The 20,823-nt window shown below is 35.5% G+C and overlaps 2 protein-coding genes across 3 annotated transcripts; one reads left to right on the forward strand and one right to left on the reverse strand.

Moving 5' to 3' along the window:
• Window positions 1–3,634: 3,634 nt before the first annotated feature.
• On the forward strand, window positions 3,635–9,091 carry LOC113514671 (2-methoxy-6-polyprenyl-1,4-benzoquinol methylase, mitochondrial-like). The gene is given in 8 exon segments (XM_052892714.1): window positions 3,635–4,106; window positions 5,227–5,376; window positions 5,876–6,002; window positions 6,528–6,675; window positions 7,553–7,632; window positions 8,116–8,129; window positions 8,132–8,226; window positions 8,775–9,091. Coding segments are annotated over 8 exon segments (912 nt in total). The 5' UTR covers window positions 3,635–3,910; the 3' UTR covers window positions 8,877–9,091.
• Window positions 9,055–19,763, reverse strand: LOC128200182 (serine/arginine-rich splicing factor 1A-like). Of its 2 annotated transcripts, none has more exons than XM_052892703.1 (5): window positions 19,418–19,763; window positions 16,000–16,369; window positions 14,727–14,809; window positions 12,506–12,621; window positions 9,055–10,507 (listed from the first exon to the last, which is right to left on the reverse strand). In XM_052892703.1, exons 1-4 carry the CDS (start codon window positions 19,594–19,596, stop codon window positions 12,522–12,524), a joined length of 732 nt encoding a protein of 243 aa, XP_052748663.1. In that variant the 5' UTR covers window positions 19,597–19,763; the 3' UTR covers window positions 9,055–10,507; window positions 12,506–12,521. The 2 variants fall into 2 exon arrangements, with proteins under 2 accessions (XP_052748663.1, XP_052748672.1); XM_052892712.1 differs by lacking the exon at window positions 9,055–10,507 and adding an exon at window positions 11,126–11,198.
• Window positions 19,764–20,823: the final 1,060 nt, after the last annotated feature.

A 20,823-nucleotide genomic window follows, 5' to 3' on the forward strand; every position in this document is an offset into this window, starting at 1 on the left:
GATTATAAAAGTGTCAAAGTATATGTAAAATGTGGTAATTTTTTTTTATGCAACTTAAAATGGCAAACAAGCTGACGGCCCACTTGATGGAAAGTGGTAACCGTCGCCTATAGACATGAGCAGTGCCATGCACATAACAGAGTATACTGTTTCGCCTATAATACCCTCATGTGTTGCCATTCCTGTAGAATCAATATCAAATTAGAAAAGTTCGTGATGTACCTTCCTAATAAGTTAAATAAAATTAATATCATAAGACGAAAAAATAAAAATCTTGACTTGCCTTATAAAATTAAAAACTCAACTTTAAAAAAAATACGCAGTTGAGTTTCTGTCCTGTCTCTCATTTTAAATTGCATTCAAAACGTTCCCCAGCGATGAATAAAACCATGAAAGGAAGATCCACGTGAATTTTATTCCACAGGACGTACAATGGTGTATTATTTTACACGTGCATTATTAAATGTCTCAGGGAATTACCTATCATAACCTAAAAAGAAATTAAAGGGCACACAAAATTGTAGATAACTTTATCAATGTACATGCAACCCTAACTGAGTAAACATAATAAATTTAGGCAAATATATACCGATAGAAATGTCCCGATCATGAAACATACGCAAGATTCAAGGACGCAATGAAATTTATCTATAGATGGTTACGTTTATGATTTTTTTTAAATCAGGCAACATTGTTACAATTTTTTTTTTGGAAACAGAATATTGTCTTTATGTAGTTAGCTATCTGTGTAAGTAGATATACATTTTATTGGCTGTGTATAAAATTTATTTAACGTCATATATCCATTCAAATGGTGACCTAAGAACAAGAAATTACGTACAAGGAATATAAAATAAAAACTGTAAACCATATTTTGCCTCCTTTCTTCTTATTCAAATATAATTAGTAAAAAGAGGACGAAAGATACACCATCAGTTGCTATTTTTCTTAATTCATAGCAGGCAGTGTATAGAAAATGTGTATGTAAAATTTTTGTTCATTTACATTACTTACTAGATTTGACACAGTTTATGTAGAAAGTATGCAAGCAGGTTGTATCTGAATTTGGTAGGGTTATACTACAATATTTTCTATTCACTAGCCTGATATAAATTGACAAAAACAGCAAGTGATGGTGTATCTTTCGTCCTCTTGTTACTATATATATTTGCATAAAAAGAAAGGAGACAACCATATGATTTACAGCTTTTATTTTATGATTCCTTCTATGTAATTCCTTGTTCTTAGGTAGAAACTTATTTTATAAAACGATAGCAACTCTGTTTGTCTATGGTTAATTATGGAAGGTTGTCCCCGACCATAGATTTGCCAGATAATATTACATTTCACTTATCTATGACTTATTCATACTTTGCATATTGTAGATCAGAAGGTCATACAACACTAAAAAAATATATTAAAACGTAATCAATACTTATAATAAATTTGTAGAGAGGTCAATTCTGTACATGAAATATATTTCCAAAATAACTATCAGCGGGTGATTAGTGATCGATACTGATGTCAAAAATGCAATCAGTAAAATTTTTGTCTGTCTGTCTGTATGTTCGTTATAGAAACAAAAACTACTCGACGGATTTTAACGAAACTTGGTACAATTATTCTTCATACTCCTGGGCAGGTTATAGTATACTTTCCATCACGCTACGATCAATAGGAGCAGAGCAGTGAAATGTTAAAAATGTCCACCCGTGCGACGCCGGGACAGGCCGCTAGTTTATAATAAATGTATGTATAACTTTTGAATTCAAGAAAACATGTAGTTTATGAGACAGTATCAGTCAAGTATGATTATTAATATAGACTCCAACTCCATATATCTTATGGGTAGGAATTTTTGTTGATAACAAGTAAGTACTAGAGGCCCCATTGTTAATAAACCACCCAAGCGAAGATCCAGCGTCGTGGGCAGGATATGCATGCCCACAAGAACAATAAATTGGTGACGTGCCACTTTCACGCCGTATACATAGATGTGAAGGGGAAAAGGATTGTTAGCAATGGAGTTTGACAGCCCCATTGCTAGCAATATGCCTTATTAGGTCGACCTCCACGTGGTTCCCCCTGGAAACCATCGTGAACAATTCTTGCCCTGAATTCGTCACGATGGGCCAACTGACCTGCTTCATCCTCACCTATCATCCCTCACTGGTGCCCCGCCAGTGTAAACCAATAGCGCGGGTGGGGTTACCATTCCCTTATCAACCATTTAAAAAAAAACATAAATGTGAACCCGAATATTAATGAAATTATTACCGTTTTCGCGAAAAAGAAACGCAAGTTTGAATTTGCAGTTTAAATACCTAATAAAATTAATTTATGTAAAACATATCATTATCATTGTCATCTCGGCCATTATGTCCACTGTTAAACATAGGCTTTCCCCATAGCCTGCACTAAGGAACAGTCCTGAGCCAAACATATACTGGTGTCTTATTTTACTTGATTTCCTTTTAAGTTGTAAATTTTTTGTCACAAACAACTCGCTAGTTTAAAGTTTAAATGTGATATTGTGATGTGCAAACACTCACTATTATTGTAACTTTCATGAGCAAGTTATTTGGAGTTTTTTGACAAAGTCCTGCATCGTAATTATTTGTCTTCTATTATTACTTACTATATTCTGGAACTTAGGAAGGGCGAGACATGGGGTCAAGTTATTAAAGCATGTACATTATTTACGATATTTATGGTGCGAAACTATTTGCTTGTACCTTTAACGTGTAATGTACATATATACATGTCCTTTTCGATATCAGTTGGACATAAATTACCATACTACTATATTTATCCTTTATTGCGGTTATATTTAATATTTTGAGAATACGAAGTACATATTGAGTGTACTTTCGGTCAGTCGATACCTTTATTCTTTGAGTATAATTTAATTCGATATCTTTTATAGAACAATATTAAATATTTTTCCTTTATGTCTAATCTTTTCCTGAAATTTCCGTTTACTTTATATATTTTTGTATGATTTTACTTTTGATAACATCAGCAATGCCTCTAGGTGATAATGGTTAGTGATTTATTAACATACGTATATAATTACTAATATATAATATACAATTGATTGATAAATGATCTCTTTATTCTGTCTACTCTAAAAAGAAAGAATTCACAAATGATGTTTTAAAATTTCTTTGTAATGATAAGATTTTTTACAGTTGGTGATAACTTCTGATAACAGTGCTCGTTCCTTTACGAAAATTTTTGGCCAAATATTATATTTATTTTAAACTTAATTTGCTTAAACGCAATACAAACCATATGAAAAAAATAATAAGTAATTAATACAATATTAAAATATCTAATTTTACACAGTTAAATAATAATATTACCTAAAAATCTTGTCAAAATCAAAATCTTTTCTGCATTCAATGGAGTACTTACGCGTAACGTTTCGTTGCTACATTTGTAAATTGTTTATTTTTATCAATAATGAAAATATCTCAAATGATTATATTTACATAACTTAATAATATAAATATACTTATAAATAATAAAACATAAATACTTAGTTTTGTATTTAAAATTTTAATAAATTTGATTATATGCAACTAAATATGTAATATATTTTAATGAAATCGCCAGGTATTGTAAAAACCAAACGAAGTGCTCGAAATTTGAAAAATCCTGAAAATGTAGCAAAATTTCATTCTAAAATTTTTTGTTGTTGAATAAAAATTGATAATTAAAGATATGCCTGAACTAACATAATATATGTGAAAATAAAATAATCTGTGATTTTTTAATTCTGATAGAAGTGTACTTTCTTTGACTATTTATTGCGTCAAACGTTGTTTGTGAATTTGAGTTTCTGATATAAATATGCTGGACTATATGCTAGTGTTTGACTGCTAATCTATTTCTAATCCATTGTATAATGAACGTGAATAATTATTTTACAATGTTCAGAAGAGCGGTATTAAAATCAACAAATGTTACAAGAACCTATGTGTGTAAAACGCGTGCTTTAAGCTCTAAAACTAATCAATCTGAGTCTTTTAGTGGTGAGAGTGAAAATAAACAAACGCACTTTGGTTTTGAAACTGTTGATGAAAAGGAGAAATGGAAAAAAGGTCAGGTGCCACTTTGTAAACCAAAGATTTCATTACACTATCAAACATGGGATAACATCTTGTTTCCTAACCTAAATTCCATTATTAATTTTTAGATTTTCACACTACATGTTTTACGATTTATAACAGACGAGAATTAATGACATCATTTACGTAAACTATAATAATTTACTTAAATTATGTTGATGTTTCAACCAGGAATACCTGTGTATTATGTGTATGTTTGTATTGTTGTTTGTGTGCTGTAAGTAATGTAAATAAATTATCTATCTATCTATCAGAATACACTGTCTCTTGTAAACTACACTCTATTTTCATTAAAATAAAAAAGAATTTGGATAAAGTTTTTATACATACATACTCAGTAGATTTAATCAAGAGTAATGCTTGGATAAAACAAGTATCTACTACAGGCCTGATTATGTCTGTAGAGCTGGTTTACTTCACATAGAAATCATAGACATAACATCAATTTTCTGAAGGTTCAAATGTCAGGTTACAAAATCCTTACTATAGTGAAAGTGAGTTGGTTTCTTGCCCCATAGCATACATCGGAAACCATTATCACATGCATAAACAGCCTTACAGTGCAGCTGTGGATGATGATAATCAGTTGTTTGCTGGTGGGCAGTCATCCTCTTATCTTATGTAATAACTTGGGGTGAGGAATTGTATACTATATATATTACTAGTGACCTGCCCCGGCTTCGCATGGGTGCACATCACATCACATTAGAAACCTTTAAATTTATCAGTGTTTCTCTACTATATTATGCATGTATTATACATATAAACCTTCCTCTCGAATCACTCTATCTATAAAAAAAAAAAAACTTTAAAATCCGTTGCATACTTTTAAAGATTTAAGCATACATAGGGACGGACAGACAGCGACAGTGACTTTGTTTTATACTATGTAGTGATTAGTATAGCTTAATAACTTGATCAAACATCATGAAATTTAGGATAATTATGTATTGTTTACTTTTTATTCCGATTGTGCAATGTCTAGTAAAAAATATGCAAAGTCCAAAAATTATAGATGTGTAATTCTGTTGACAAGTATTAGACAGTCTGCTTCCATGTACTTCATTTATTGATATTACATCTAATGTTTTAGTTCACGAGGTGTTTGAAAATGTGGCTGACAAATATGACCTGATGAATGATGTCATGTCGTTTGGAGTGCATCGCCTGTGGAAAGACATTTTTATCCAACGATTGGCGCCCACACATGGCACGAATCTGCTCGACATGGCTGGAGGCACAGGTAATTGTTTAATGAAATAAGCTTATACTTGTTAACAATATTCTGAATGTCTGTAAATAAATTAGATAGTCCTCTCATGAGAATGCTTGCTTTATTATATACCAGATTCTATGGTCTTCTAGATGCTGCTCATGTCTGTAGGCGACGGTTACCACTTTCCATCAGGTGGGCAGTCAGCTTGTTTGCCATACTAAGTTGTATAAAAAAAAAAAACTATTGTTAGTATATTGTGTTCTAGTGAACTTATCAACATCATCCTCACCTATCATCACTCTTTGGTATAGTATATCATTAGCATAGGCATTATTATTACATTTACAAAAAAATTTAAAAAAGTAACAAATAGTTATGTTGTCAACATTAATTATTTATATATATGGACAATTTAAAAAGAATCTGTAATTCAGGATTTATTTCTAAATTATATAAAGTCTATTTTTATTTTATTTATTTATTTTAACAAATAGATAAAATTGATGAAAGGTTTTCTTGTCAACAGGCGACATTACATTCAGGTATATAAACTACCTGAGGAACAGCGGCGATGCGGCCGGCCGCCGCAGCAGCGTCACCGTCTGCGATATTAACCAAGCCATGCTGGACGTTGGCCAGCTCAGAGCACAGAAGTAAGGGACCATTCACAAATTACATCATGAATAAAATAGATTTGTGTCTATTTTCGATTGCCACCACTGTCTAGACATGAGATTTAACTGTGTCCTGTCATGATGTCAAATAACCTATAACATTGTCATCGGCAGGGAATCCATTTTCATACCTTAGAGTCTTCACGCACAGTGCGATTTCAGGAGAGCTTCCTCCCGTGAACACTCAGGTTGTGGAATGATCTTCCTGCCAAGGCTTTCCCTAAAGACTACAAGTATAGGGTTCAAGAAGGGCGTATTTAGACTTCTTAAGGGTCAGCAGAGCGCATGTGACATTCCTGGTGTTACAAGCGTCCATACGCTACGGTACCCCGTTTGCCATCAGACGGGACATATGCTTGTTTGCCACCAGAGTAGTATAAAAAAAATATCAAATGTAAAAAGAATTTTTCAAATCCGACTGCTAGTCCCAGAGATGGGCATAAATAAATAATCAAGCATTATATATTAGTATAGATCAGTGAAGTTGTTCATTATGGCTCGTAGACAAGGCAACACCAAGGACAGCACGGTGGACATAGAGTGGGTGTGCGGGGACGCGGAGAGCCTCTCGCTGCCCGATGACTCGTACACCGCCTACACCATCGCATTCGGCATCAGGAACTGCACGCATGTTGACAAGGTGACCTTGGACGTTATTAGACTTCCACAAAACACCCAGTGTCAATCTTGATCAATATGAATAGTATTAAAAATTACTTTAAGGTTGTAAAGATTGCTCTCAGCAATAAGACCGCCTCACTGTACTTATACAACTGTATCATTACATTTATTGTCTTGATTTATGACCAAATTAATGCACAATAACCCAATATTGAAAAACGGGTCAACTTTGGTTAATTCCAGATGCGACAAATAGTTAAAGTGATTCCTCATCTATATATTTAGCTTATAGGCGGGGTTACTGCATCATTTTTATCTATAAAAAAAACTGTATCGTTACATTTTATTGTCTTAATTGACCAAATTAATACACAAAAATAATATTGTATCCTTAGATAACATAGAGCGTCTCCATAGAAATGCTTCGAGAAAAACGGGTCAACTTTTTCATACAATTTTGCGTGATAAACAGTTATAAGTGATTCCTTTATAACTTCTATATTTATTTTGTCTTATAATTTTTGCATCTTTTTAATGCGTAAACACTCATTTTATTTATTAAATAATACATCAAGATACATTGTATGCGTAAGTATATAGAACACTGGTAAAAAAACGAGTCAGTTTAACAATTAGCTGACAAAAAGTTGACCCGGTTTTGAGACTCGAAGCTCTATATATATAATCTAAGATTGTATTATATAGATACATACATATATAATCGCTCTTAGCGATAAGGTCGCCCATTGTTTTCTCATTGTGATTATTTCTTGTAATTGTTTATATCTATAATAAGTTTACTATTGTAATCTTTTGGAGGAAACAATAAAGAGTATCTATCTATCTATAAATGATGACAATGTAAATAAATCATTACAATAATTATTGTGTTATCCAGGTACTGGGAGGAAGCGTACCGGGTGCTGGCGCCCGGTGGCCGCTTCATGTGCCTGGAGTTTAGTCACATACCCAACGACGCGGTACAATGGTAATTAATATCTCTTATGATTTATCTCTGACGAAGGAACTTATCGCTTTAGGCACGGCTTTTTTATGCAGCTTAGAATGGCAAACAAGATGACGGCCCACCTGATGGAAAGTGGTAACCGTCGCCTATAGACATGAGCAGTACCATGGACATAACAGAGTATACTGTTTCGCCCATGATACTCCCCATGCGTTGTCATTCCTGAGGACTCAGGTGTTATTCCTCTGTACCCTGTAAATTTACTGCCATATCCTACCCTTCAAACCGAAACAGCCACGCAAACACAACTGCTTCACGGTAGAAACACAAATGGGACAGTGGTGCCCAAGCAAACGACTTTTGTACAAAGTGTCTCTCTGGTAAGTAATGTCTTAAATACATAAAAACTAACCAGACTTCATTCTTACCATCGTAAACCAAACACGTAGTTAGTTACATTTTTAATCTCGAAAAAGTTATTGCAAAGAATTTAATTTGTCGCAGGGTCTACGACCAGTACTGTTCCAGCTGATCCCAGTGCTGGGCCAGCTGATAGCCGGCCAGTGGAAACCCTACCAGTATTTGGTCGAGAGCATCAGGCAGTTCCCGAATCAGGTAATTACGATTTTTTCTAATGTCGAACGAATCAAACTTCGTAAAATTAAGTTTTTATTTTTTGACTGTCTGACCTTATAATAGCCGCTTCAATGGACCATTTTATATGTTTTAAATGTAATATACTTTTGTGTTAAAATGTTTAAATGTGGGATATGGTATTAGACCAATAGTCCACAGCTCTTTAAACTTAGGCAAGTGTGCCACAATCGTCCAGGCCGAAACTATGACCATAATAAGATGTGTAGAACTGAATCGTAAGTTTTAACTTCACAAACAATATTATATTTATTTACTCGGATAGTCAATCGACATTACTTGCACTTGACTCATACAAAAATTAAGCTAAAGCTTATAAACAACTGCATAATGATATTAAATGACTTGGGCAACAGACATGACATCATCTTGACATGGATCCCCTGGTCACTCAAATATTCATGGAAATGAAATAGTTGACCAGTTAGCAAAAGTAAGTGGTAAATGTACCTGTTTTTTTTTGTACAACTTGTATGACATCAATACAATTACAAATGTAATCGTTACAGGAAAAATTCAAGACTATGATCGAGGACGCCGGATTCAGACAAGTCACCTATGAGAATCTTACGTTCGGCACCTGCGCTATCCACTCAGGGTTTAAATTATAGATGATATTTATTTACGTTTGTAGTGTTGGATTGTTGTAAAGGCGGGTGCAGACAGTGCAACAACTTGCAAGGCAAGAGAAAAAATATTAAATATTGTCGCTTGGCAAGTTCAAACGCTTAGCGAGTCGCATTGTCTGTACGCACCTTAAGATTATAAGGTAAAATAAAAATGTACAGGTACGTTTTAAAGAATTTTTATTAAATCCATCAAACTGTACGGTGTTTGGAATGCAATCCAGTACCTACCTAAATACATGTCCAGTCATTAAAACTATGATATCAAATAGTCGACGCTCAGCCGACACTATGGTACAATTTGTGATCAGTTTGAATTTATTTAACATAATTATATGTGTACTAATGTCTCGCAACCAGAGTCCCGGTCATACTCGTCGGCCACAACACCAGGCCACGTCACATTCAAACCACGCTCGCCTCCACACCCTCACAACTCACCTCTCGCGACGTATGAAAGCTCAGAAAAAGCATGCTTAAATATTACATGACATTTATATGTTAGGTGTGACACTAATGAGCTAAGCTGAGCACCTCGTCACTTCTAACCGTCGCACCTACGTCTAGAAATAAACGCAGACAACGAGAAGCAAATAAAGTGTGAGTTAAGGATATCAAACATTAATATAGTCCGTACCGAGCGTGCACTCAACATAAGTTATTTGCAATAATTACAAAATCATACCCAAAGATCCGTGATCCTGGCGTCCGTACGGTCCGTTCGGCGCATCCGACAACCTGACTGCCCACATCCGAGATCCTTCGGTACGATCCTCTGCGTGCGAGAGTGCACCGGCACCGTCCTACTGCGATCCGATCCGATCCGATCCAATCCGACACTAACACGCGTCCGTCCGATCCGTCCCTGATCCGATCCGATCCGATCCTAGGCATCCTGACTCACACCTCCAGCCAAGCACATCCAATGATCCCAATCCACAGTGGATGAAACAAAAGAAAACTTATTTAATCATTACAGTCATAGTGTGATGTCATCATTAATTTACAGAGAAACGAGGCCCGTCGCGGCCCCCGACAGTGTTTATTGCTAGTCTTATTTATAATTAGTAAAAATATCAATTAAAAAAAAAAAATAACATATTCAATACATATATATATATATATATATATATATATATATATATATATATATATATATATATATATATATATATATATATATATATATATATATATATATATATATATATATATATATATATATATATATTATCTGTAGAATTCTTAGCCTTATACTAAACAAACTTGTCCTTCAACTTCTATTACAACAGCTCGGACGAAGTAGATCACAACTGTATGATATGAAAGACTTACATCGTCCTGGCCATTCTAATAGTATCTACCTACCCCCGTAGAGGATAGTTGTTAATATACAAATTGTAATTTTTTTATGAAACTACCGCCTAATTTGAAAAACATTCAAATGAGTAAAACGGGCGATATATACGATGTATATGTTAGGATGAGGCTAAATATCGTACAGATAAGCGTGTAGAGGCCGCAGCGGGTCGAGCTACGCTAGGTACAGTCTAGTGCTAGGGCTAGTGCTAGTATAGCGGCGGCGGCTGCGGCGGCGGCGGCGGCGGCGGCTCGCGCTGTCAACAACATCTCCAGTCGGTCACATGTCCACACCTCATGTAGCACGTGCGCAATGGCACTTTGTAAGCACCTCGCTGACCAGCGTTTATAATAACATACGAACTTGGATCTACCTCCATACAGTGCCTCCTCTTTTATGACAGTGGTCACTGTCGCTTAGACATGAACAGCGGCATATACAATTGTGCTCATGTTACCATTCATGCGTTGCCATTCCTGACAACTATGACTTTATGCGTTTAATTTCCGGTGAAATTATCGTGATCGCCTTACTGACCTGACTTGATCCTCCCCTATCATTTCTCACTGGACATTTACAGAGCGCTGTTTAGCACCAAACTAAGAAGAGTTTGTACTATTCGTGATAGCTTATATATATATATATATATATATATATATATATATATATATATATGCTATAATATAAATACAGTGACTATTGGAAAGTAAAATGTGCAAGGTCAGATTTCACATAGATTTAGTATCAAATATGCACTTTTCTGTGTACAGCGACCAGTATTTTCCATATTTGTTATACCATGAATGTCAGAAATTATATATATAATATATACTCGAATAAACATTATATGCTTGTATATAATGAAATACACTGACCGGGTCAACATGTCATTGTTTTAATTATTTTATATATAAAACTATTTACTTGGTGCAGTTTGTCCCAGTGTTCTGAAAATATATTTTTAAAGGCATAATTATGATGAGCCAGCCATATTACAGTTGAAGCTGGAGTGTTTTAATGCACTTAAAATATTTTAAATTATCAATTAATTTAATTAGAAGTAAAGCATTAATGATTTTAACTGTTATGTTTATGTAACAGTAGATTCCTTAATTAACATTTTATTGGAAATAAAAAAAATCGTTTCTATTCTGGTCAGATTGTCCACAATTTTCATCAGTTCATAATAATCTTACAATTAAATAATTAAGCTTGCCAGCTATAAACATGTCTAGTTTGAATAAATTTTCCTTTTTCTGGGAATTTTCCCCTTTTCCTTTGCATCTCATTCTTAGTGTGTTTTTTTATTTATTTCTATCAACATTTATGATAGAAATAAAAAAAATAAATAAAAAAAACAAATACAGCGATTAGTAATGAGAAAGCTTGCAAGAACCCCATAAATATTCAAATTCAAAATGTCTTATTTTATTAATTTTTTTTTTCTGTTTACTGTGAAACATTTTTGTTTTTGCATTTTCATATATTAAAACGTATTTATAATTCAAAATTTTACTTTTAAACAAAAATTGATTTTTATCATAAAAAAATTAGTGTAGAGCCAATATCAGTCGGGTAAAAATAATCATGAAAAATATATTTGGAATTGTGAAGAGATCAAGTAAACACACATACGAAAAAATACAGTAGAGTTGAGAATATTTTTTGTAAAATTCAAAGGAATAATTACTATAAATATTGTTATAGTGTGTCAATTTATACAGGGTGATATCAAAATTTGTCAGTGAAACTGTACATTTTCTTTTAAATATGATAAAAAAATTCCAGTATCTCTTACTACGTTAATCTTTACAGTTGAATGTATTATTCCATATATACAATAAGTTAATTAACGTAACCCATCCCATAAAACTGGTAGTTTACATTAAGACTCAAAATTGTTTTCTTTAAGTAAAAAAAACGTTACCATAAAATCAATTAAAATTCTCGAAAAAAGAACATCCCTGTATCTGTACCAATGGCACTATACAGTACAAAATATGCACTCACCTATTATTATGTAATTCTGTATATATACATATATATACACACATACATATACATGACATGTATTTACCCAATTTCATTGATGAAAATGTTCAGTTTCATTCATAGAACAGTCTTTAAAAAGCGTACCATTTCGATGCCACCCTGTATACATATCTTGTATTTATAAGTACTCGAGAGCTCTTAATGCATCAGTATTGGTCACGTGTGTGGTATGGGTATGAAATACATAAGGTTGCGCACCGACCTGCGTGTGCGAGCGCTCAGTAGGGCGAACGCGAACGCGAGCGCGAGCGCGAATACGAGCGGCGCACCGGCGAGTACGTGGGCGACGCGCGCCGCCGCGGCGAGTACGACCGCGACCTGCAACAACCACCGCCATATGCACTGCACGCCCGCTATACATGTCTACACCACCTCGTTACCAATGTACCCTGCCTGCTTAGCCTCCACGTGGCACCCCTTGGAAACCATCGTGATCAATTCCAGGCGTAAACATCACGATGGAATAACTGACCTGCTTTGATCCTTCACTGATGCCCCGTCAGTGTATACCGTTAGCAAAGGCGGGGTTTTTTTGGTGGGTGATAATGAAATAGTAAACGTCACCCGCGCTATCGGTATACACCAGCGGGGCACCAGTAAAGGATGATAGGTGAGGATGAAGCAGGTCAATTAGTCCGCATAGGAATCGACCTCCATGCGATTTCTCCTGGAAACCATCGTGTTTAATTTTTGTCGAATTAACGATGGGCTAACTGATCTGTTATCATCATCACCTATTATTCTTTACTGGTGCCCCGCTAACGTACACTAATAATGCAGACGGGGATACCATTTCATTTTCATTCATAAAAATAAAGCCACCTCACCATACACGAATCAGATTGCTTATTATATTATACAGCAGCTAAAGTTGATGGGACATTTAACTACTATGTTATGCACCTCAAATACAAGGTATAAATGATCACAGTATGTTTGTTACCTCATAACTTTGTTCTAAATCAATTTGGAAAATTATTTTATCAGAAAAAAATATATTTTTATTAAAATCGTTTCAGTTGTTTAGTTTTTAAATCAAAATAACTTATTTTGCCACAAATGAAGTAGTTTTTTTGTTGAAGACAATTTTTAAATGTAGTTCTAGTGTATGTCACATTGATTTACATACAATGAATAAAGTTAATCCTTCTTTGCATAATGGTGGAAATTCCCATCATAACATTGATTGCCCAAAAATTATTTAAAAGAACAAATTCACTTTAAGTTGATCGTGTCCGGATAACTTTTTAATGTCCATTGCAGAAAAAAAACCATAGCTGTCAAATTTATTTTTTTAACCATTTTTCCTTTAATTTTGAACATGAATTATATCACCTTGATTTATTTCACCAATAAAAAAATCATGCAAAGAAGGGTTAAACAGGATCTATTGTTGTTATATGTAAATAGATATAGTTGCATACATAAAATAAAAATTGGCAGTGTGGTCCCAGCATAGGATAGGTCACCCCTTTCTTTCCCGTAGGTGTGTAGTCAGAATGGCAAACAAACTGAACTGATGGAAAGTTTTTTTTATACAACAATTATTCAGGTAAATCAATTTTAGCAAACAAACTGACGGGCCACCTGGTTGTGATGTCGCCTATAGACATACCAATTTGGTTTTTGGGAACAGTACCATGTTGGATGGAATTTTTACTCAAAAACTCACGGACAACAAGAGATGGGCAGGGGCATTGTCTGTTTTGCCCAATGGACGAACTCGTGCCACACGAGCTTTGAGGCGTCTGAGCCATCGACGTAGAATTTTCCATCAACTGTCTGGCCTGAGGGCTCTTGATGGGAACATCGAACTTTTTCTCTCTGAATCTTTTTAGCCACTTGTGGACTGTCAAGCATTCTGAGATCGGCAAAAATTTCACGGCCATTCTTGCCGAGTTTCCTTGATTACGACGCGCTGCTCTTCAACGGAAGCGGGCTCCATGCCGACGGGGTTTCAAACCGAAACACAGCCATGCAAACCACTGAAGCATTGTTAGGGACATGCTTTACCTGGGTTCCAGAAACGGACAGAATGTACCGACAGAGTGGTGCCCATGATAACCCCCCAGCCAAACGATTTTTGTAAATTCACTGCCCACCCTTCAAACCCAAACACAGCCATGCAAACACAACTGCTTTACGGTTGAAACACGAATGCGACAGAGGTGCTCAAGCAAACGATTTTTGTAGTCTCCCTTTGGTAAATTAGGCGACTAAGGGAGGGCGAAGGATAGGCAGTAGCATCCCTCTTAAAAACATTTCTAAAGCCTGACTGCGGTTGCCAATCCACCTGCCAAGGATGGCAACTAATGGGAAAACTCCCCAAGGTGGAGGCTTAAGTTCAACAGTGGACAGTTAAAGGCTGATATGATGATAAATAAATTAAAACAATAAATAAAAAAAGGGAGTGGAGTCCTGACCTATCGCGATCGCCGCTGTACCTGTCGGCGCCGCCGCCGCCTCCTCCGTAGTCCTCCTTCACGCGTATGTAGGAGACCTCACCCTGGGGACAAGTTTCATCAGCATTAATCATGAGAGAATTAACACATTTTCTTAGCTTTTTTATGGGTGAAAACAGAATGGTAACCCGCACTATCGGTATACACCGACGAGGCACCAGTGGAAGATGATAGGTGAGAATGAATGCAGATCAGTTGGGCCACCATGATGAATTCGACAAGAATGAACCACGATGGTTTCCAGGGGGAACCATGTGAAGGTCTACCTGAGAGAGTACATTGCTAGTGATGGGGCTATTAGACCTCATTACTAACAGTCCCTTTCCCCCCCATTTTCTTGGCTAGCATCACGTATACGATTTACCTATCTTCTTTACGTTCATAGGATTTTGTAAGATATGATGGAACACCTATAGCAGAGGGAGAAAAGTATCTCTATTTGTGTTCCTGTCGCCAAGCAGTATATTTATGAGCTATATATTTATTAAGCATATCTAAAATCATAGTCGGGCCAGTACGTGATCACGACAGGATGTAGACGTGATGCAATCCCCATGGGGGGATGGGATTGTTAGCAATGCGGATTACTAGTTCCATTCCAATATGCTCAACCAAGTCGATCTCCACGTGGTCGTCCTTGGAAACCATCGTGCTGAATTCCAGGTGAATTCATCACGATGGGCTAACTGACCTGCTTTTTCAATCTCATCTATTATGCCTCACTGGTGACCCGCCAGCGTATACCGATAGCGCAGGCGGAGTTACCACATTGTAAAGACAGAAACAAAAATCTGGTATGTAGTTACTAGGAAGAGGGTACCGCGATACACATGAACACAGTTACTGTTGGTACCCCATCAGAGTCTAAACTCGATAGAGACAAAACTTTCTTTGTATGGCGATATCGGTGACGCGGGGGTCACGGTAGCTACGGTTGAACTTAACCTTGACTGTTATACTATGTATTAAGCTATTTTACTTTTCAAAAAGGTTTGACATGGTGGAGAAACTACTGGATAAGATGGTGTGAAATATCGATCCTCAGGGATAACAATGTAGTGGTATTATGGGAGTCAAAATATATAAGTCTATGGTACTGTTTATCTTTACAAGTGATGGGTGTAATTTGTAAAGAAATAGGATGTTAGACTGTACGCCCTAGAAGGTTAATATTTTAATAACATGGAAGGTATAAGAGATTCGTTTTGAGGAGGAGGACTAGGACGGGACGCACCTCGTGGCTCCTGAAGCGGGAGTCGTCGAGCTTCTTGACGGCGTACTTCATGTCCTCGTGGCGCAGGAACTCGACGACGCCGGTGCCGTCCTTGAAGGTGTCGGCGAAGCAGACGTCGCCCGCCTCGCGCATGTGGTCCTTGAGGTCCTGCCAGGAGCCGGAGGGCGGCAGGCCGGTGACGAGCACGCGGTAGTCGGAGCGGCGCGCGGGCGGGCCGCGGGCGGCGGCGCGGCCGGCGAAGCGCTCGGCGCCGCCGCGGCCGCGCGCGCCGCCGCCGCCGCCGCCGCCGCCGCCGCGCGGGAACTCCACGCGCAGCCGGTACCCGTCGTAGTCGTAGCCGTCGCGCGCGCGCACCGCGTCGTCCGCGTCCCTGCCACGGCATTCCCATTCACGCGATGCTGCCCACTTTTTATTGTCGGCTGCTAGGCGGCCCGAGCCGCCGTTCCATAATGGTCCACAATACTCGAGAGTAGCAACACATGAAAGGTACCATGGGTATCACAGAGTATTCCATGACGTTCACGGTGCTGATCATGTCTATAGACAATAGTAACCACTTTCCATCAGGTGAGCCATGAACTTGTTAGCCATTCTGTTTCATAATATAAAAAATCTCCGTTTGAGGGTATCGCCACCTATAAAGACTTACAACATACAAAATTTAGCTAGTGTGTTGCCATCTTTTTAAACATTTCTTGTAAAACTATGAAATGTCAGTTCCATGATGGGAGCACAGCAGTTACAATAATAATAGCATCATCACAGAGCATTAGTCATTATATAAGTAAATGATAAGTACTTAAGATAATGTTCTATAAAAAAAAACTCTTCAATTGTGGAAAAACCAGTTATTTTGATTTTAGAACTACTGAACTAATTTTGATATTATTTTTATGAGACCTATAAAAAAAAATACGACCAATTTGAGAAACTCCTTTTTATAAATTAGTTTTTTTTATACAGCTTAGAATGGCAAACAAACTGACGGTCCACCTGTTGGAAAGTAGTAACCATCGCCTATAGACATGAGCAGTACCATGGACATAACAGAGTATACTGTTTCGCCCATGATACCCCCCATGCGTTGCAATTCCTGAGGACTAAGGTATTATTCCTCTGTACCCAGTAAACTCACGCCATATCCTACCCTTCAAACCGAAAGACAGCCATGCAAACACAACTGCTTCATGGTTGAAAATAAAAATTGCTCCAACGCAAAGGTAGGAACAATTGAACACTATGTGCAGTGTAATCTTACACTACATATAGTTTTATTAATCAGTAATAAATGCAGTCAACAAAAAAACTTACAGTTCCGAACACTTATCAAAATAATACTATTTTTAAAAATACTTGAATGCAATACATTGTATGATGTACCAATGATAACATATTACTGAAACCATGGTTAACATTCAGCTAAGGGATTTTAAATTCAACACACACTAATATAATAACCAAGATTGATATTTACATATACATATATAACCAAATAGTAAATAGGTTGGGTGATAGATACAAACGCTATCTTCAAACATTCATTGTGGTAACAGCATGGTATTTTTATAGATATAAGGAATATAAAATAAGCATTATTATAGTACTATTTTATCTTAATAAAATTGTTATTAAAACATTTCATTATCATGGTCACATAAAGTGATTTTTTTATACAACTTAGAATGGCAAACAAGCTGACGGTCCACCTGATGGAAAGTGGTAACCGTCGCCTATAGACATGAGCAGTACTATGGACATAACAGAGTATACCCATGATACCCCCCATGCATTGCCATTCCTGAGGACTCAGATGTTATTCCTCTGTACCCAGTAAATTTGCACCATATTCAAACCGAATATTACCATTCAAACCGAAACACAGCTGTTCCCCCTGGAATTACCATTGTGGTTAATTCTAGAGGAATTCGTCATGATGGGCTAATTGACCTGCTTTTATTGTCACCTATCATCCCTCATTGGTGCTTTTTAGCATTATTAGCGGGATTAGCATTCCATTATCGCCCATTAAAAAAAGTACAATAAAAATTTGAGTTGAATCAGGTGGAAGTAATTGTTTGAATTTAGTATGTTTGGAGTGAAAGGTGGAAAGACATTGTATGAAGAATGTTAAATAAAAATTCATATCACAGATGTTCTCTGTTATTGCCTAATAAAACTACACACAACTGTTTCTACATGAAATAACAATTAAATATATGGGGATCATTTGTTAATTGACAATATTTATGCAGGTGGTTATCACTGACATGCAAACAATTATTTGCAAAGCATACATTGATAAGAGACAAGGATGCAATAATTAAAAAACTTTTAAATAACTACAAACATGCTCACAGTAGTAATCCCAGATGGGGCAGGCAGTCATTAAGCTGACTGTTCAGATTATGGTCAATATAACTTTTTCTAATTTGTCAAATAAACTTTTTTTAATCTTTATCACATCAAAGATTTTTCTTTTTTAAATTTATTAAAACTTTTTTAAATCAAAGGTATTAGTTATGTCAGATAATTGTTGTAGTAACATATTTATCTGCACATTTATTCCCAAAATACAAAATATATTGTATAGGATCGGTAGGCAAAACAAAATTAAGAATTAAAATTAGGTTATAGTTAATTTAAGGTTAAATACAATTTGCAGAATTGTATTTAACCTCTCTTAAAATTCATTTTTATATTTAGTCTACTTCTTACTTTCATGTAAACATACATATTACTATTTTTATTTATTCATTGGTCCATATATGTGTACAAAGCGGACTTAAGGATAAAACAATAAAAGCATTCTCTCTCAGTTAACTTTAGGGAAGTGTTAGAACATTCATGTCAAGGTTTCTTTTTATTACGTAAGAATGGAATGGTATATTTGCCTGTACTATCGGTTTTAATTGGTAGGGTACCCGTAAGAGATGACATCAGAGAATGAAAGCAGGTCAGTTTGCCTCATAGGACACATTTAACAAATAACCATGATGGTTTTCACGGGGAACTGTGTGAAGATTGACCTGTATATTGCCAGCAAAGGGGCTATTAGACCCCATTGAAAACAATCACTTTTCCCCATCATGTCTAGATTAACATAGGATACTTTTATTGGAATAAAGTTTAGGGATACAACTAGTAATTACTAATATTGTAAATATGACAGCAAGTTCGTTTGTTATGCTCGATTTACGGTCTCCCGATCATTATTAAAGTAGGTTTGTTGAATGAAGTCCAATTAAAATGGCTACAAATATCCACAATTTTGCGACATACATATTTTATTTTATTATGTAGCTGTCGAATGCTAGGCAAACAAGAAGAACAAGTGGACATAAAAACAATGTTTAAATATTTATGTGCGTCTTTGCATTGCAACTCTACATATTTTTATACCATTTTGCAATGTACTCACCTGGGATCTTCAAATTCTACGAAAGCAAATGGTGGTCCCTTTCTATTCTTCAAATCGACGAATGTGACTTTACCGAATTTGTAGAATAAGTCTTGTATGTCCTTTGTCCTGATATCCGGAGGCAAGTTACCGACATATATCCTGCACTCATTTCTGTTGTTACCGCTTCCACCGGACATAGTAATTAGTTACTATATATAAGAGATATGAATTTAATAAGATTTACTAATAGCTAAACAAGATTTTCAATTCCATTCGCGTTACAACTTTCGACGCAAATATTCGTTGGGTTACATGTATCACTCAATAAAATATGGCGTCTCGGTATAATGTCTAATTGACAGTAGGCATGCTAGGAAAAGGAAATACAATTTTTTTTTAATAATGCGTTCATGTCCTTTTAAAATGGTTTTTTATGACTGTTAAAGTTATGAGCAACAAATCGGGTTGTATTAAAATAAATTTTTATTGTAATAAATTTAAATCGTACTTCTAGTTAGTAGTAACAATTTTTTTCAGATATTTATAATATACCGTTATTTAAGGGACACATACACAGTTATTTAAAGGATTTTCAAACCACAATTATTACAAACTAAATCAATTTTAAATCTATGTATATACTGTTTGTAATATACATAGGTATATAATTGAATACACTATAATTACTCAATATTATTATATTAGTCATTTTTATTATCTATAAATGAAAATCTTTAACAAAAAATAAAGAAAATATCTCGACGATTGTTTTCTATATTCATTTAATATAAAAGTATTTCATTACTTAAATTTATTATGAAATAGATATTAATTATTATGAACTTTATTTTCTTGATTTTTAAAACACTGGCTGAAAATCGAACTATTTGAAGAACGCAGCAAAATACACGTCATTTTTTAATCTTTTGAATTTCGAACGCCATCTGCAGCACTACGAAGAAACATTTATTGAAAGAAGCCTCTGAAAGAATCCACTAGAAAGTAGTCATAGAATCTCCGGTATCAAAATCTTTACGTGAGAATTTGTTCTTATCCCGAAGCAAAAGTGAGTATTTTATTATTTTGGTGTTCATTTAGTTTCTATTAATCATTATTATTATTATTCAGTGAAAGTTGTTGAGTAGTTTTTGAAATAATCACGAAATGGTGCATAGCGTATTATAGAAGCGGTCTCGATCCTCGTGTATTTGCTAAAATGTACTTCAAATTGACTCTATTGATCAAACTTTTACGTTTCTATGGTATTAAACTAATAACCTACTAGAATAGATAAGTTTTATCTTGTTTGAAGATCCATATCGATACGCGAGTAGTTCGCGCTTTTCCTCGATTTCTATTGATGACGGGCCTGTCTGCAACCGCTTCCGTTCGAATTAGCACAAAAAAACGTCCGCAGTGCGTCC

Source organism: Galleria mellonella, unplaced genomic scaffold (assembly GCF_026898425.1).
Source record: "Galleria mellonella isolate WM207_F2 unplaced genomic scaffold, CSIRO_AGI_GalMel_v1 utg11135, whole genome shotgun sequence".
Classification (NCBI taxonomy): domain Eukaryota; kingdom Metazoa; phylum Arthropoda; class Insecta; order Lepidoptera; family Pyralidae; genus Galleria; species Galleria mellonella.

What these genes read in the sequence shown, in the direction of transcription:
- LOC128200182 (XM_052892703.1), bottom strand. Translation starts at nt 19,596, where the DNA reads ATGTCCGGTGGAAGCGGTAACAACAGAAATGAGTGCAGGATATATGTC. An exon ending in GTAGAATTTGAAGATCCCAG is followed by an intron (nt 16,370 to 19,417) that starts GTGAGTACATTG and finishes ATGCCGTGGCAG; the next exon opens with GGACGCGGACGACGCGGTGC. An exon ending in CCCGCTTCAGGAGCCACGAG is followed by an intron (nt 14,810 to 15,999) that starts GTGCGTCCCGTC and finishes ACTTGTCCCCAG; the next exon opens with GGTGAGGTCTCCTACATACG.